General features: G+C 48.7%; 1 protein-coding gene across 1 annotated transcript in view; it reads left to right on the plus strand.

Annotated features, from left to right (window-relative positions):
* The window catches only part of LOC147678984 (tRNA (32-2'-O)-methyltransferase regulator THADA-like), a 291162-nt gene that overhangs the window by 109789 nt on the left and 162259 nt on the right, over nt 1-19114 (plus strand). The window contains exon 16 of the mRNA XM_086942707.1: nt 15031-15197. Coding sequence (XP_086798833.1) covers nt 15031-15197 — 167 coding nt within the window. The remainder of the gene's footprint in view (nt 1-15030; nt 15198-19114) is intronic.

A 19114-nucleotide genomic window follows, 5' to 3' on the forward strand; every position in this document is an offset into this window, starting at 1 on the left:
AGGGCTGATCTCACATTCCCACCAGAAAACAAAGGGCCGCTCTCACCTTCCGACCAGAAAACAAAGGGATGCTCTCACCTTCCCACCAGAAAATAAAGGGCCGCTCTCACCTTCCCACCAGAAAACATAGGGCCACTCTCACCTTCCCACCAGAAAACAAAGGGCCACTCTCACCTTCCCAGCAGAAAACAGTGCAGCTGTCACCTTTCCACCAGAAAACAAAGTGCTACTCTCACCTTACCACCAGCACAGAAAGGGTACATATGGTAATGGTAATGATTTTTATTTGTACATGGTTAATTAAAACAATTACAAAACAATTAGAGCATTGCTAAAATTTGAAAGGGTACATATGCACTTCCACCTGCTCCAGCAGTCTCCTCAACTCTAACTAGTGAGAGAGCCTTGGTGGAAGGGAGAAAGGGAAGGAGAGGTTGTTATGTTGTATTTTCTATCTCTGTCTAATGTTCCTTGGATTGTTAACTCCAGGTTCCCATTTACAGGAAGAGATCGTGGAGTGATCAAATTCTTTGGATCTTTTCATTTTGATGTTTAAGAAGAGTCTGCAGTGGACTTAAAGACACTGATTTCTCCATGAGGTCTAAGCTCAGGATGCAGCTGAGGACACCAGAGGAAGGGCTGGTTGTGCTATAGGACATACTGTGGTGTGCACTATTCATAACCCATTGCTGATCACCTTATCCATAGCGAGGCTTTCTGATTTTATGTCTAGTCCGATATCCGACCACACTGATGACCTGACCGAGTTGCATTTCATACTTGGGTCTGCTAAAGTCACATTAGCGCTAAAAAAGTTTCTGTCTAAAGGGTCTTGGCCAAATTAAAAAGGGGAGAGGACCAGATTTGAGTCTTGGCGTCGGCTGAATGTCATGTGGTTCCGGGCAGATCACTTAATCTTCCTTTGCGTAGAAAATGAATGCGATCTTGTGTGATGTAACTGGTTCTCATGTAAAGCGCTCTAGTATCTGCAGGTTGAGTTGACGCTATAGAAAACTGTTTAAACAAGATGTAAATAAGCGTGTTCGATCTGTTTAACCATATAGTGCACTGGCAGTGGCCCAGGGCAACCTCGCCACAGCGGAATCCTTAATCTTCTCCCACCCCCAGCACAGAATCAAACTTAAGCGGGGCGGCAAACAACTAGGGGTGCCACAGAAACTGTCAAATTGCACTGCACTGAGCGTACCTCGAGTTAGGAGAGTAGGGTTTTGCAACAGGGGGTCTCCTCTTGCCGTCACCTTAGCTCACACACAAAAGCAGCAGCCAGCCGCTAGCTGGAGAGCTTCAGACCTCCCACCTCTCCATTTACTGCGGTCGTGGCCATACTCGACCACGCCCCCTTCTCTGATCATCTGCCCACTGTACTCCAGCTCCAACCAAGCTCCGAGCTTACGGCGACAGCTTGTTGCGATATACTGATACGCACAGTTGCGTCTGCAGCAAAGGTGGCTGGCTGATACGTTACATTCGGTTACACACAAAGGGAATACTTTTAAACTAACGCTCGCAGACACATACCGTGAAAACAGCTAATCCATGCTCGTTTGAAAGAAGTCTGGCATTTTTTTTGCTTCCGTTTCTTTAAGAATGTAGCTGTAGATAAAGAAAGCAATTGTTGACAATCAAGCTTCCAATAAAATGGAGAGTCAACTTTCCGCCACAATGTTACTAACCAGCACAAGCGCGCGGCAGTAGGGGGAGGGGGCCTGCGCGATTCCCTTGCGGGAATGTGCAGCAAGGCGCGATGATGGCGACCATATGGCGCCACCATATGGCACCGCGCGCTCCTGCAAGGAAATCACCAGACGTGCACGCGTTTCCATTGCAAGCAATGCAACCCGTGCAAGTTTTTGCCCCAAAGCTGTGCCGATGGCTAAAGGTCTCACTCCTATGCACCGCATGCGCGCTGCGTAGGCGAGACCAAAAAATGACCCTAAACTTGTTTAAGGTGTCTGCACTATTGGATAAAGACTAGTTGATGTGCTTAATATAGGGCTTTGAAGAAGCCTGTCTGGATAGGGCACAGCAGGCCCCAACCCTAGGATATTTGGGCCCCACTGAGGGCCTTTGTGTTTGAATCTGATAGTCAGCAGAAAATCTTTATGCGGTTTTTAATAAACCATAAAAGCATACATGAGCAAAAAGAGCATTTATACTTTAAAAAACGTAAGCTTCATCGAACCTGAGCCAAAATCCTGGAGCCAGCATACATATAAAAATTTCATCCATGTGCAAAAATATCATAAAACAATAATAATTTAGAATTTCAGGTTCTAAATTAAGTGATTAAAATTGTTAAAATACAATAAAAAGCTCGATTTGATCTGGGTCTGATCCTAAAGTGCCGAAGTGCATATCAAAATATGGACATAAAACCTAATGAAGAACACAGTTAGTTAGATCAATCATAAATCTTCAGTACCTGTCAGATTAAGAATAGAGTGCAATATTTAAAACATAGCATAAGCACAGAGCTCAATTACTTTACAACATTTCATGACCTAGAATAACTTGCCAACCAAGACCAGAGTCGAGATACATTTTTGTACCATTAGACAGACAAATTCAGTTTGTGAAATGTATAGGTACAACAGTGCAGGTCTGCATTTCCTTATACTAAGAGACTTTAATAAGGGCCCTAAACACATTTTCCTTGGGGTTGTCTAAAGGTTACAGAAGAAAAGGAAATGCAACATTGATTGTGGAAACTCAGAATCACATGGGCAAGGTCCCAGATCCAGTTCTCTATACACAGCTTTAGGATAGGAAACCAACAAGTGAGCTATATTAAAGCGAAATCTAACCAAATAAAATCTGTGCCCGTGATTTGGTACAATTTAAAGGTAAGGTTCCATGTGAATGGTGATTGATAAAAGTTAATAGGCAGCCACCCTCTGCGTGCTGCATTCATCCCCCTCTCTAATCCTCGTTAACATAGCAAGATAATGGAAAGGGGCGACCACTCGGTCCCCCCGAACGTATGGTAGGGTGCCCTGACCCCCCCGGGAAACCATTTTGGGCGGGAGGCGTGTCTCGGCTGGTATGCCCGAAGCGGCGTAGCCGGGGCGCGCCTTTTCCCGCCCAAGAGGGGTTGTCCTAGACACCTACACCGTTGGCCACGCCCCGTAGGCGGATCGGAGGAGGGTACACGCCCTCCCGAGGAAGAATAAAAGAGCAACAATCTAAGGAAGCATCCTCTTGTTCCTGTGCTTGGAAGCTGCACCTCCTCGTTGCACGTGAGCCCGAGACGGAACAAGGAGCCAATTTTGAGAACTTGTAATTTTGTGTTTCTTCTTTCAGTGATTCCGAAGCTTTGGATCCAGGACCTCGAGTCAAATATCCGTGAACGATGCCTGGCAAGAGGGTCGGAAAGAAGGTTGGGACCGAACAAATGCTTCGCATGCTGGTGAAGGACATGGCGAACATGAAGAAGCAGATGGCGGCAATGAATGGTACGGGTAGACCGAAGAAAGTAATCGGGCCAGCATTGCCGGGAGTAGTTCCTGCCGGGAGAGGTAAAAGGGCCAGGAATAGGGCGGCAGGGGGGGGAGGCCCCGGTTCCCGAGTCACCTCCGGCGAGCCCGGTCAGTCCAGTGGAGGCCCCAGTTCCGATCCCGAACGCGGGACAGCCGATCCCGGTGGTAGTTACACCCGTTAACGAGGGGGATATGCCTCCTGAGCTGGCCGCCCAGTTGGCGGCGTGGTTAGGCAAGAGCAACGAGGGTGCTGTGGCACCGGGAGACACGGCCGAGGAGGCCAGGTTAATAATGAAGCAGTTGCGGCAATCGAGAGATGCTGCGAAGGCACCTTGTCCTCTTGTTTCCCCGCAGAATCCCTCGGAACAACCGGCGTCGAGCGTTGGAACAGCAGCAACAACAGATCCAGCTACTGGTTCGGGTAAGCAGCCGTTGCCAATGGCGGGGGAGGGATCGTTACCCTCAAGGAGGGAAAAGGTGGTACAACATATCCCGATGGATGTGAAAGAAAGGATTTGGGCGGATAAATATGTGAACATGTTTTCGCTGTTGACCGATCACTATGAGATAGAGCACGTTAAAAATCAGAAGGAGTTGTTGCATCCGAGTGTATGGCGTGCAAAAATGGCGGGTTTCAGAGTAGATGAAACGATCGCTAATTGGGCCAGAGCGTTTGGAATGTTCACTGCAATCATGGGGGAACGTAGGCCTGAAGTATTGTCGGAATTAGCTTGTTACCAGACACGTATAATGGAATTTTATGAAACGTATGAAGGCAATCAATGGATGGGTTATGATAACAAATTTCGTAAGGCCAAGGAGCACGACTCATCCCTGACGTGGGATTGTTTCGACTCCATTTCCTGGCAGAAGCAGGTTATGCCGAACACGACGAAGTCGTCTTCTTTCGGCCGGAATGGGGCGGAGCCTTCCCGCCATTATGTGGCGGCGCCCTTTCGGGCAGGCGCCAACAGTGATCAGCACACAAAGAATAACGGGAACTCGGGTAGAAAAGGGGTCTGTTGGATCTTTAACAGGGGCAAGTGCACTAGGCCACAAGGGACATGCAAGTTCAGGCATGAGTGTGCAGGGTGCGGACAGTCTTCACACCCCGAGAGTTCGTGCAGAGCCAAGAATGGTGATACAGGAGGTAGAGGAGGGGCCAAACAGGTCTAATATTGACCGAGGGGCACCGTTACCTACTCCCGTTGATATCATGGCAATGATCCCGTGGCTGAACAAATACCCTGATCATGTCTCCGCCGGGGTGTTGCGAGACGGTTTCTCATATGGTTTCCGCATCCCGGCGGGGGATTTTCGGGGGGAAGCACAGTGTAAGAACCAACTATCGGTTCAGCAAAATACAGCGGTGGTACAGGCAAAGATTGCAAAGGAGGTGGCCCGAGGTCGGGTTACGGGTCCATATGGAAAACCGCCGGTTGATAACTTTGTTTGTTCACCGTTGGGAGTAGTCCCCAAGAAGGACCCGGGTGAGTTCAGGTTAATCCATAATTTGACCGCTCCTAGGGGTCTTTCGGTGAACGATGCGATTGACCCGGGAGTCTGTTCGGTGCGGTATGCATCCTTTGATGAGGCCGTCGCCATGTTGAATCGCCTGGGGCCCGGAGCGCTGATGGCTAAATCAGATATCGAGTCAGCGTTCCGGTTGCTCCCAGTACACCCACACGATCAGCGTCTCTTAGGTTTTGTGTTTCAAGGACGCTACTACATGGATAAATGTATGCCGATGGATTGCTCCATCTCTTGTGCGTATTTTGAGAAGTTCAGTACCTTTTTGCAATGGGCGTTCACCAGAGCCACGGGCTTTACGCAGGTTATGCATTACCTTGATGATTTTCTGTTTCTGGGGGCAGCTGGGGACACGGAATGTGCACAGGCTTTGAGGGAATTCTGTAATCTCATGAAACGATTTGGCGTGCCACTGGCACCAGGCAAGACGGTAGGGCCATCTACTTCACTCGAGTTTCTGGGAATTGAGCTCGATTCTGTAGAGGGGTGCTTCCGTTTGCCCAAGGAGAAGGTAACGAAATTTAAGGCATCACTTGAAATGTGCCTCGGCGAAAAAAAAAAAAGTAACTCTCCATCAGTTGCAACAAGCTGTGGGTCAGCTTAACTTTGCCCTTAGAGTGATACCGATGGCTCGCCCCCTTTTCCCGCTCTATCGCACAAGCCATGGTTGGCCTCAAGGAAGGGCACCACCGCACACGACTGTCAGCAGAGGTTCGCCAGGATATGTGCATATGGCTGGCATTTCTGGCGGATTTCAACGGTCGCGTCGTGTGGAACAAACCGCCAGCTTCCTCCGAGGAGCTGGGGTTGTGGACCGACTCGGCAGGGAGTGTCGGCTTTGGCGCCATCTTTGGTAATCAATGGTCGGCACGAACATGGCCGGCGTGGTGGCACGATAGTGGGCTCACAGGTAACATTGGGTTTCTTGAGCTGTTCCCCATTCTGGTGGCCTTGAAAACATGGCCAGAAGGGTTTCGTGATCGCACTGTGGTGTTCTGGTCTGATAATATGACCGTTGTTGAATGTATCAATAATCAGGCAGCACGCTGCAAATGGATTTTGAGATTGCTGAAAGAAATTGTCCTGCTATGTATGAGACTAAACGTCCACTTTAGGGCAAGACACGTGCCTGGGGTACTGAACCAGGCGGCTGATGCACTCTCTCGTTCCCACATGCAGGCCTTCCGGGGTTTTCTGCCCTCAGCGGACTTGGTGGCGGCACCATTTCCCGAAGCTCTCTGGTCTCTCGGTGCCCTGGATTACAAAACCTCGTGGGAAAGAGTCTAGCACCCAGGACAAGGAAGGCATATGAAGGGGCGTTCCGTTCCTATTGGGAATTTTTGGGTTCAGCTAGGGGGGAGCATTGGGGGCAGGAGGAGTATGTCCTGAAATTTCTGGTATCACTACATCAGGCAGGCCGATCACTGGCAACAGCCAATAGGCACAGGGCCGCCATTGCCTTCATGGCGCAGGCTCATGGCATCCAGGACCCCACATCGTCCTTTCTCGTAAGGAAGGCTCTGCGTGGGTGGCAACGCCTTGAGGGTCGTAGAGTGGATGAGAGGCACCCGATAGGTCTAGAAAGGTTGTCCCTGTTAATGTCCGTACTCCCTGCGACATGTTCATCTCAATCAGAGACAGTGCTGTTCAAGGCCGCTTTTGCATTAGCATTCCATGGGGCTATGCGGGTAAGCGAACTAGTAGCGAGGAATAAGCAGGATACGGGGGGAGGTCTGTGTCGAGAACACATTCAAATTAAGGGTGAGACGATGGTAGTCTCAATAGCCAGGTCCAAGACCGATCAGGGAGCGATCGGGGACTGTGTGGTAGTCCAGCGGATTCCAGGGTCTCCCATGTGCCCGGTTAAATGCGTAGAGGGCGGCATCATGGGGGGGAAGCTTGCTGAGGCACACCGACGCCACCCCACTGACTAGGTTTCAGTTCCAGCGGGTGTTAACAATGGCAATCGCGGCAGCGGGCTTGAACCCGAGCGATTTTGGGACCCATTCCTTCCGGATAGGGTCTGCTACAGAGGCTACAGCCAGGGGTCTGAGTGTTGAAAAGGTGAAACAGTTGGGGCGTTGGTCCTCGAATTGTTATAAAAGGTATGTGCGGTTGCACATGTTGTGAAGCTAATGTCATGCACTCACGCTTCTTGTTTTCTGTTTGGTTTACAGTTTCGCGAGCAGGCTTTGCGGGGCGGACTGTGCAGTTGACCCGACACCTGGGGACCAGCGGTCAAAGATCACCGGCTGAGGGAAGAGTGGTGTGGGTCGTTGGCCACTCATACGTGAGGCGAGCCGCGGACGTATTCAAAGCAGGTGACATGATTCACGTGGCTGGGGAATACGGGTGCAGGGTGACCTTCCACGGAAGGGGCGGACTCTGTATTGACCAGTTTCAAACTTTTATGGAGGGACTGCTAGGGCGGACGAGGTCACCGCCGTCTGTAATCATAGTACATCTTGGGGGCAATGATTTGGTAACCGTTGGTCGACGAGTACTTCTCGAGTTAATTTTATCCACAGTGAGTTGGTTGGCGAGAAGGGTTCCGGGGTGCACGATTGCATGGTCACACATGATTCCTAGAAAGGTGTGGCGGGGGGCCCTCTCTGTGTCAGCTTTGAATCAGTCGGTAAAGAATGTTAATAACAAACTTAGTAGGTTGTTTCGTTCAGGCCAGTTGCATTGTATTCCACATGGATGTATTCGGGGGGACCATATGTATCTTGAAGATGGGGTCCATTTGTCCCGGGAGGGGAATGTCTTACTCATAGGAGACTTCATAGCTTGGTTAAAGAGTTTGTGTAGCCATGACCTTTAGTAGGAGTTTGTGGGGGGTCCGGATAGCTGGTCCACTATCCGGCCTGTGGCGGTAAGGTCATGATCGGTGAGCAGTAATTGGAAGATCCCTAGAGGTGGGGCGCCACCCATTATGGATGGGAGCGCCCGGGGGGAGGCGGCCATTGGCCCCTCACACGGGGAGGCGGTACCCCTCTAAGGATGGGGCCGCCGAAAGGGAAGGGGGTCATAGGCCCCTCCCAGGGGAGGAGGGGCTACGGGCCCCTCCTGGGAATTTCCCGGGGCCAGGACATCCGCGATGGCGGATGTGGTAAGCAGTGTGGGGTGGGAGGGGGGTCTACGCTACCTTCTAGACACCTCACACGAGTCCTCGGACGACCACTAAGATGACATCGAGTAAATATGGGGCCCCCGTTAAGACAAGGGAAATTGGAAGTTGGCACAGAGGTACAGTCCTCTGTGCGCCCGCCCCTCACAAGTAAGGGGGGGAGTTCTGGTATTAGGGATCTGACACCGGTTACGACCTTGCCGTTGGCCCGTAATGTTAGAATGTACAATTTAATTTTGAGTATATGCATTTGCAGGATGTTTAGAATCGGCTAGGAGAACCTTTGTATTAGTACTGTGTTAAGGTTAGCCAATAAACATCGTAATGTGAAAATGAAATTGTACATGATATGAAACTGTTATTTTAATGTTTTAATTTTGTTTCATATTTTAATAAATACGGCCGGGAGGGTAACTCCCTCCCGCCTTCCAAAAGTCAAGAACTGTGTCCGTCTTCCCATCCTTGGGGATTGTGTTGGGAGGGGGTGACGGGTATCCCGGCCATATGGAAAGGGGCGACCACTCGGTCCCCCCGAACGTATGGTAGGGTGCCCTGACCCCCCCGGGAAACCATTTTGGGCGGGAGGCGTGTCTCGGCTGGTATGCCCGAAGCGGCGTAGCCGGGGCGCGCCTTTTCCCGCCCAAGAGGGGTTGTCCTAGACACCTACACCGTTGGCCACGCCACGTAGGCGGATCGGAGGAGGGTACACGCCCTCCCGAGGAAGAATAAAAGAGCAACAATCTAAGGAAGCATCCTCTTGTTCCTGTGCTTGGAAGCTGCACCTCCTCGTTGCACGTGAGCCCGAGACGGAACAAGGAGCCAATTTTGACCCACCCACCAGCCCCTTATGGCAACGATTAGTACTGCAATAAAGTCGATTAACGGTGATATTATCTCTTTTACAGGTTGTTTTAATAAAGTCTGGATTGTCTTTTTGAGGATAATAAAATGGTTGCTATTTAGCATGTTCTTAGGCGAAGTATCACAGCCTAGTTGAATGATGTGTTACTTGTGTAAATAAAGGTTATTGTGTAATATCCAGTCTAACCGTTTATTCCGTCCTCATTAGGTTCAAAATGTCGTATTTATTTTGGTCGGGCGGTAAGGTCATGATCGGTGAGCAGTAATTGGAAGATCCCTAGAGGTGTGGCGCCACCCATTATGGATGGGAGCGTCCGGGGGGAGGCGGCCATTGGCCCCTCACACGGGGAGGCGGTACCCCTCTAAGGATGGGGCCGCCGAAAGGGAAGGCGGTCATAGGCCCCTCCCAGGGGAGGAGGGGCTACGGGCCCCTCCTGGGAATTTCCCGGGGCCAGGACATCCGCGACGGCGGATGTGGTAAGCAGTGTGGGTTGGGAGGGGGGTCTACGCTACCTTCTAGACACCTCACACGAGTCCTCGGACGACCACTAAGATGGCGTCGAGTAAATATGGGGCCCCCGTTAAGACAAGGGAAATTGGAAGTTGGCACAGAGGTACAGTCCTCTGTGCGCCCGCCCCTCACAAGTAAGGGGGGGAGTTCTGGTATTAGGGATCTGACACCGGTTACGACCTTGCCGTTGGCCCGTAATGTTAGGATGTACAATTTAATTTTGAGTATATGCATTTGCAGGATGTTTAGAATCGGCTAGGAGAACCTTTGTATTAGTACTGTGTTAAGGTTAGCCAATAAACATCGTAATGTGAAAATGAAATTGTACATGATATGAAACTGTTATTTTAATGTTTTAATTTTGTTTCATATTTTAATAAATACGGCCGGGAGGGTAACTCCCTCCCGCCTTCCAAAATTCAAGAACTGTGTCCGTCTTCCCATCCTTGGGGATTGTGTTGGGAGGGGGTGACGGGTATCCCGGCCATATGGTTTCTGACAGATGCTTTAATAGCAGGGTTGATGCACTCTGGGCTCTTGAAAAATTTGGGTCGCCCCATCAGGGCAAATTGCTCTTTAATCTACATCAACCATGGAATATTACAAGCCACAGGCAATCTAGTATCGCAAGTCGATTAAGTTTTATTTCTGGTGTTGGCCTTACAGAAAGCCAGAGCATCAAAGGGGGAAGTTTCACACACTGCACCAAGTACAATTACCCTAATTCCAAGGGAAGTATACATGTCATAACAATATTTTTACTATTGTTATACTTTGTATTCGATATTACACGACAAATGTAAAGCCTCTGATACCTTCGGGTCGGGCCAGCGCTATATAAAACTCTTAAATAAATAAACATGTAGGCGTACCAGAAGGGACAAATAGTAATCTTTTCACAAATTAATTTTCGCTCACCTGGAGTTCTAATACCTCTTGAATTCCCCTAGTCACTGCACCAAAATTGACCAGACAGACGCATTCAGACTTGTAAATAAATGAAGGGAATTGCAGTTAATTTCAGTGGTCCTGTCTGCTAAAGAGACAGAAATCAAAGTTAGCAGATCACCCTTGTGCCGACTGGTAGTGGAGACATTTGGGATAGCAAAAGAGAAAAACCCACACACCCTGGTCTCCTGCAGGTATACGATTTTACATTCGGTTATCGTAGTGGGCCAGAGGGAATCACTGAACTTGCTAGCAAGACCAGCCACATTCCACACATGTTTAGTAGAGCCTGGTAGAGTGCAGTCTGTTTTATCAGTATGCCCTGAAAAATAAGGCTTTGATGTGCCAGAGCGCGGAGTTCACAAAATAGACGTATCCTCAGTACATTAAATAGCAGAGTCCTCATTTACAGATACATTCAATCTGGGGCTTATAAAGTACGACTACTCACCTGTGAGGGTCTCAAGGCGCTGGAAGTAGCTGGTCCCTTTGGGTGTAGGGTCCTTCGAAGAGCCAGGTCTCGAGGTCCTTTTTGAATTGGGTCAGCGACGCAGATTGCCTGAGGTGGAGGGGCATGGTGTTCCAGGTCTTGGCGGTGTCGTAGGAGAATGAAATTCCACCAGTTCTGGTCTTGTGGATCCTGGGGACAGAGGCTGGGGTGAGTTGGGCGGAACGGAGTTGTCTGGTGTGAACTGGGAATGTGAGGCAGTGGTTCAGGTATGCTGGTCCTTCAACGTGGAGAGCTTTGTAGGCATGTGTGAGGAGCTTGAAAGTGATTGTCTTGTTGACCGGGGGCCAGTGGAGTTGTCAGAGGTGTTGCATGATGTGGCTGCAGCGGGAGATGTCGAGAACCCATCTGGCTGCAGTGTTTTGGACGTTCTGTAGTTTCATGGGCTGTTTCTGGGTGACGCTGGCGTAGAGTGCTTTGTCATAGTAGAGTCTGCTGGTGATGAGTGCGTGGGTAACCGTCTTTCTACATTCTTTAGGGATCCATCTGATTGTCTTTCAAAGCAGGCAGAGCTGTGGAAGCAGGCTGAGGAAACTGCGTTGATCCAGCAGTTCATTGTGAGAGATGAGTCCAGAATGATGCCGAGGTTGAGAGCATTTACTATTACTTCTCAATGCCTCAGTTAGTCAGTACTTAGTAGTTAAATAAACATTCAGGAGTATAAAAATCTACTCTGAATCAATAAATGCATCAATGTAGCAAAACGCAACAGCAAAACATATAATCAAATGCAATTTATTCATTTATCGCCACTATTTAAGAATGTAGATGACTAACAATACATAGGAGTCATATAGGTTGCCCCGATGGGAGCGTGCAAAATAGAAAGACGTGAATGAAAATAGTGTTGAGTGATGAAGGAAAGGAAAGAATTACAGAAATTGGTGACATAAAAATACAAAAGACACTTTTTTTCATTACAAAACGGATCAACAATCATCCATGTTGTAAGACCTGGCAATAAATCAATTAATCCATAGTGTTAATACATTTGGAACACCCATATATTTGGTAATTTGAATGCACATAAAAGTGGAAATATATAGGTCCAGGTCAAATAACAGAAAGGCGTCGACGTTTCGACTCGACTTAGGGCTGGACGGTGAATTAAGCCTGGGCCATGCGAGTCTTCATCAGGACTATAGAACAACGGGCAACCTTAAGTTTATGGATGACCCTATAAAACAAGAAAATATGTCTGTCAGCTGTTGCATATGAGAACCAAGTACGAGCTTATGAGAAAGCCCGGAGCTGGTTGCTTACCCCCACGGCGTAGGTAATTCTAGTGTTTGTGTTTTCTTTTTCAATCAATGAAGTGTCCTCCTACAAAACAACAAAGTTTTTTGAGGACCTAGAGCTGATAAAACAATCCTAGTAACCTGAAAATTAATAATAAATTGAAAATACCTTGTCTCCTACGAGGTGGTATCGCCCACTGTTGAGAGTTAGTTGAGTCAGCACATACAAGGTCTTTATTGATTATTTTTAGGGACCACACCGCCAACTAGAGAGAAATCCAAATTGATCCTTCCTTGTGGGCGATACCACCTTGTAGGAGACAAGGTATTTTCAATTTATTATTAATTTTCAGGTTACTTGGATTGTTTTATCAGCTCTAGGTCCTCAAAAAACTTTGTTGTTTTGTAGGAGGACACTTCATTGATTGAAAAAGAAAACACAAACACTAGAATTACCTACGCCGTGGGGGTAAGCAACCAGCTCCGGGCTTTCTCATAAGCTCGTACTTGGTTGTCATATGCAACAGCTGACATAGACCTATTTTCTTGTTTTATAGGGTCATCCATAAACTTAAGGTTGCCCGTTCTATAGTCCTGATGAAGACTCGCATGGCCCAGGCTTAACTCACCGTCGGGGCCTAAGTCGAGTCGAAACATCAACGCCTTTCTGATATTTGACCTGGACCTATATATTTCCACTTTTATGTGCATTCAAATTACCAAATATATGGGTGTTCCAAATGTATTAACACTATGGATTGATTGATTTATGGCCAGGTCTTACAACATGGATGATTGTTGATCCGTTTTGTAATGAAAAAAAGTGTCTTTTGTATTTTTATGTCACCAATTTCTGTAATTCTTTCCTTTCCTTCATCACTCAACACTATTTTCATTCACGTCTTTCTATTTTGCACGCTCCCATCGGGGCAACCTATATGACTCCTATGTATTGTTAGTCATCTACATTCTTAAATAGTGGCGATAAATGAATAAATCGCCTTTGATTATATGTTTTGCTGTTGCGTTTTGCTACATTGATGCATTTATTGATTCAGAGTAGATTTTTATACTCCTGAATGTTTATTTAACTACTAAGTACTGACTAATTGAGGCATTGAGAAGTAATAGTCTATGGACCGTTGTTTTGTAATACTGTTTGATACACAGGTCCAAGACCTTTTTGGGTTACCCCATTGTATTAATGGAGGTTGAGAGCATGGTCTGTCGTGGTGTAAGGGGATCCCAGAGCGTCTTGCCACCAAGAGTCGTCCCAGGCTGAAGGGAGGGTCCCAGGATGAGTACTTCAGTCTTGTCCGAGTCGCAGATGTCATTCATCCAGGAGGCAACGGCCTTCATTCCGCTGTTGGTTCTGGCGGTTGTTGGTTCATTGGTGAGGGAGAGGATCAGCTGAGTGTTGTTGACATAGGAGACTATGTTGAGTCCGTGGCTTCTGACGATGGCTGTGAGGGGGGCCATGTAGATGTTGTAGAGGGTGGGGCTCAGGGAGGAACCCTCTGGCACCCTGCAGCTGATCTCTATAAGTTCTGAGAAGAACGGGGGTAGTCGCACTGGTTGAGTCTGGCCGGTGAGCAAGGGATGGATCCAGTCTAGTGCCTTGTCACGGATCCTGGTGTCGTGGAGTCTTGTGATTAGGGTGTGGTGGGAGATGGTGTAGAAGTCAGCTGAGAGGTCAAGTAGGATGAGGTCTGCGGTCTCACCCTGATCTAGGAGGGAGTGGGTATCGTCTTTGGCGGCGATGAGTGCGGTCTCCGTGCTGTGGTTGCTTCGGAAGCCGGATTGGGAGGTACATTAACCTTGTTGACAGGGGAAATCATAGGAGAGAGCATGTCAAGTACAGCCGATCCATTACATTTTGATCTCTCTATGGTAGGAGGTTAATCTACCTGTTCCACATGTTCAAAGGGGTCAAACCTGTTGTAGGTCTCAATCAAAGGGATTCCTCTCATTAGACAATGAGGAAAAACATTTTCAGAAGTTACGCAATTGATTGGTTTGTAAAAATAGCCTAAGGGGTCGCTTTTATGTTACTGTCCGCAATACCAGCACAATTTAGCCAATATAACTACAGCTCAGGAAACTACAGAACGTCCAAAACACAACTGACCATCTGCTAGTCAAATAATCAACTCCTAATATGAAGACACATTGATATACATAGTGTCATAGAGGAGCGGGGAGGTCCGGCGTGTGATCTTAAGAAATGTTAAAATACTTGGAGCAGTGGCGTTCTTATATGGTAAAAAAGCATGGTCTGTAACATGCAAAAGTATCTTGCATAAGAGAGACCTACTCAAATAAAGTAAAAAGAAAATCACATTTGTTATACAGTGTTACATAATCATTAATATTTTTTTTTAAAACATACAGGAAAGGCAGTAAATACATTGCACAGAGAGAGCTGAAGCTGAGAATTGGCCATTATCAAACTTTTTAGGAGGGCTGTTGATCTATAATGAAATTACATTGTTTAAGGCGGTGGTAATGAATAAATAAGATACTGTAAAAACAGAGAAAAGAAACCATTGTGCCTCCAAGACATCACTGCAGGAGTTACACTTGGTGATGTCATGCAAATATCTAAAAACAGTGGCATATGGAGCTCATCGTTGCACCTTTCTATACACATATATATGCATACACTCTCACAAACACTTTTTTAATTAGTGATGTTCACTATCTCTTAAGATGGGAAAGTCTCTTAGCAATGAATAGTAAGTTCTCTAAAACACTGACTCCTTGTGGAGGAGTACTGTATAGGTGAATATGTGTTTTTTGGTCTACAGGTCAGACGGCTCCACCTTAAGAAAACTCTTTCCAGCAGAACAGGATCCGATGGTGTTGCAGTGCGCAGAGCTGTGCTATGCCCGGCACCTTCTCGGCATGCTGAAGGACCACTTCACCATAGCTCAACAAGACCTTCTGCAGGCTGCAGCCACCAAACCACTGCAAGGTAAGACCTCCAGCCTCTCTTGTGAGTGGTACAGACCCATTGAAATCTGTATTGATAGCCAAGGGCAAACCTCACACTAGCAGAGACCAACGGGTATTGCTGCTATTCACAAATAATATTTGTGGCAGACAGCAGATGAATCAGTCTGGCCTTCATCCTGTCCTCTGTCCAAATACATAGAGAATTCACAAAACACGTCACTTCTATCTTGACTCAATTCAGAGACAGCCCTCGTGCCTTCCAAAAAGAGCTGGAACAGACCCCTCACATATGAAAGGGAAACCTGGATTTGACTGATCCCAAAGGGGCAGGCTGAGATAGACTTCAACCCAAACCTGTATCTAGGACAGACTGGAAACAGTTGTTTCAACGTGGGTAATACCACTTGGGTAGGCGGACGTTACATCGTCCGCATTGTTACCACGCATGGTATTACATCGCAAGTCGTTTCAACGACTTGCGCTAGATGGTGCGCGACACCTGGGAATGTGTTGGATTTTAAATCCAACACATTCCCTACTGTTGCGCTAACTGAATTAGGAATAGTAATTTATACTATTCCTAAGTCCAGCACGCCATCTAGTGCAAGTCGTAGAAATGACTTGCGATGTAAAGCCATGCGTGGTAACAACGCGGACGATGTAACGCCCGCGTGGTAACCTACAGCGTGGTATTTGCTTGTGGTGTAAAGAGACATATTCAGGACAGGCATCACTCCAGAAGAGAACCATGGACGAACCGTTCTGTCTGTCAAACAAAAATCTCTTGATAGACCTCTCACCTCCTAAAGAGAAACCAGATCTAGACTCTGCTCTTAAAGAGAAACCTTAAATCTTTGACATGCTTCTCACCCTCTGACATCCTCCCAGATAAATGCAGGGCAGACTTCATCTTTCAAAGATTAACCTCAGACAAACCTCATTTCTCAAGAGAAATCTGTGAATGACCACCTGGCAGATCTCGCCTCTAAAGAGAGACGTGGGTCCTAGCTCACCTCCAAAGATAGACATTGGGCCTCCCAGCCCCAGTTCCGCCTGTAGCTATCTAGAACAAACTCACCCCCAAAAAAAAACCATGGACATAATTCACACTTCTACCTGCAGACTCCTCACCTCCTGAAACCCAGGGCACCAGACTAGATCCAGCATTGAACAGAGCCACAATGGAGCCAGGAGTCAGTGCCCAGCTCCTTTCCAGCTCTGTGTTATGCACTGCCGGATCCATTCCCAACTTTTCTATCCCATGGTGCTGATTCCACTCAAGTTGCGGCTTGCCCCCAAGATGTGCTGGTTTTGTTTCACTGTCTTCTAGCATTCTCTGTCGTAGAACCTTTGATCACAGTTCGGCTGCTGGCCTCTACCCCAGCATCAGTCATCCCCGCTGATGCTATTGACACCATCTCGACATGTTGAATGCTCTATTGCCAAGTAAGTAAGCACCACTAAACCCCGTCATGTCTGCCTGGGTTTAGCTGACTTTTGCTCTGGCCCTCCACCAGCGAGTCACTTGCTGTCATTGTCTGATTCCAGATGATAGCTACCTCTGTCCTCTCATCTTTTGCCTGAGTGGTTGGGGTTGTGGGCCCTTGCATTTGCAGCAATTAAAGCAGGGCCCCCTCTACTCTCCCCACATGACGCCTCCTTCTTTCAACAATATGCCTTTTTGTGCAATACTCCAGTGCTCTTTGAGAATTGGCATGGATAGTGCCCTCCGTGCTAAAAAACTAAAGAAAGTATGCAGTTCCCCTGAGGAGAGGGTGGATGAACCAACGTGAGTGGAGGCACAAAGGAGGGGAATCCTTCTTGTCGAGTCTAGACTCCCCACATACCCAGCAAGCTAGGTGTCATGCTTCATCATATGGACTTGCTCCTCACACCCACAGCACCATATGGCAGGAACAGAAGATCTCCGCAAAAGAGCCCCTTCATGAGTGCCCGTCGGGTATTGCACCGCCGACCCGACGAGGAGCAAGTCCATATGATGAAGCATGACACCTAGCTTGATGGGTGTGTGAGGACTCTAGTTCCGACAGGGAGGATTCCGCTCCTTTGTGCCTCCACTCATGTTGGTTCATCCACCCTCTCCTCTGAGGAACTGCGTACTCTCTTTTGTTTTCTAGTATTTGGGCATGTACGCTGGACCCCGTTAAATAGCCCAACCTGTCCCTCTCCTTGTTTAAGACTCCGTCCCTAAGTCGTTGGGTTCTTCTGTGGTCCTTGAAACGCCTGCTTGGTTGAGCTCCATTGATCTCTCTGGAGATGTTCTTTTGAATGTGTTGCATGCAGCCTTTGAATGTTCCCTCCTTTTTAGGTCTCGTAGCGAACACAGCGCGTCAGCGCTGTGTCTCCGCTAGAGATCTTTTGTTAGCGAGTGTGCTTCCCAGGAGACAGTTTCGGCCGCGCGCATCCTTGGGGTGGATTTGAAACGGGAACGCGCGCTGTGGCCAGGCGCTGTCTCCTGGGAAGCGCAAGCACCACACACGCATGCGCATACACACACACAAGCGCCCATGCACGCACATACATACATACATACATACATACAGAGACACCCCCCCTGACACATACACACACGCGCGCGCGCACACACACACACACACAAGTGCACCGAGGCCCCCCTTCCCCCTCCCCCGCCGTCACCGTCGCATACACACACGAGCATACACGCACACACACACACAAGTGCACCAAGCCCCCCCAGCCTTTTGAAACTTACCTGGGCAATGTCGGGGACTCTTCTCTCAGCACGCGGCGCCCAACCTCCTGCTAGCGCGGCCCCGGGTCTCCACACCGCTCACAGGAGCCCCGGGCCGCGAGACGCATCGACTCCGCCTGCCTCCTCTTCCGGTCTGGACGTGGCCCCGCCCCCGTCACAGGCGACCGTGCCTGACTTCCGGGGCGGCCGCGGCGGACTTCCGGGGGCATTTAGGATGCTGCTGCTGATTTCTCTGTCCTCCGTGTATTCCGTCCGTGGATTCTTTCCGTCTTCTGTTTTTCTTGTGTTCGAGGCATGTGGGCTGCTGAATTCATATCTGTGCATAGTCCGCCACCTAGTGTTGGGTCCGGATGATTGCACATTGTTGTCCTGGAAGAGTCTTCGAAGTAACACGAGATAGGTGGCTCCTCCCCTGGACTACAGTGCGCATGGGCATCGCCTCCATCCCCAGATTGTTTTTTTCCGCCATAGGGTTCGGATGTGTTTTCGGTTCCCTCCTTCGGAACCGATAGTTGTTAGATTTTACTTGAGACCAAAAGGTCTTTAGGCTGGGCGTCGGTATAGTTGCGTCGGGGGTTTTCTTACTGACTCTCAGCTCCAATCTCCTACTGCCCTTCCACGTGCTTCGACGCGGACGGGCCTACACTAACGCATTTGCGATGGAGCGGACTCCATTCAAGAAGTGTCCGCTATGTCACTCGAAATATTCGCACCTTGACGTGCACCCTGTGTGCAACACATGCTTGTCACCGGATCACCGTGAGGACACCTGCATGGCTTGTTCAAAGTTTAGGAGTAAGAAAACTTTGAAAATTCGCCGGGCTAATCGACTCCAGGCACAGTTGTCGGCTTCGGCACCCCCACCTGATGACATCTTTCAGGAATCGGTCGAGGAGGAGGCCGGCGTACAAGAGTCGGACTCTGGTCCCGCGTCCGAGGAAGAGGCCTACGACGCGGACGAGGAGGCCTGCGACGAAGTCTCCGGTGAGGTAGGGGACGACGAACTGATTTGTGCCGCGATGGGAGATAGCTCAGAGGAAGAGCATCCCCAAACAGACTCCGGGGTTTCCCCCCGTCATACGGCCCAGGTCGAGGGATCGCCTTCGGGCCTTACCCGAGATCTTCCTAGAAGTCCTACGTCCCCGCCTCCGGGCCCGGTCACGGACATTTCTGGCAAGAAAACGAAAGTGAAGGCAACCGGT

This window comes from Lissotriton vulgaris, chromosome 11, assembly GCF_964263255.1.
Source record: "Lissotriton vulgaris chromosome 11, aLisVul1.2, whole genome shotgun sequence".
Taxonomy (NCBI): domain Eukaryota; kingdom Metazoa; phylum Chordata; class Amphibia; order Caudata; family Salamandridae; genus Lissotriton; species Lissotriton vulgaris.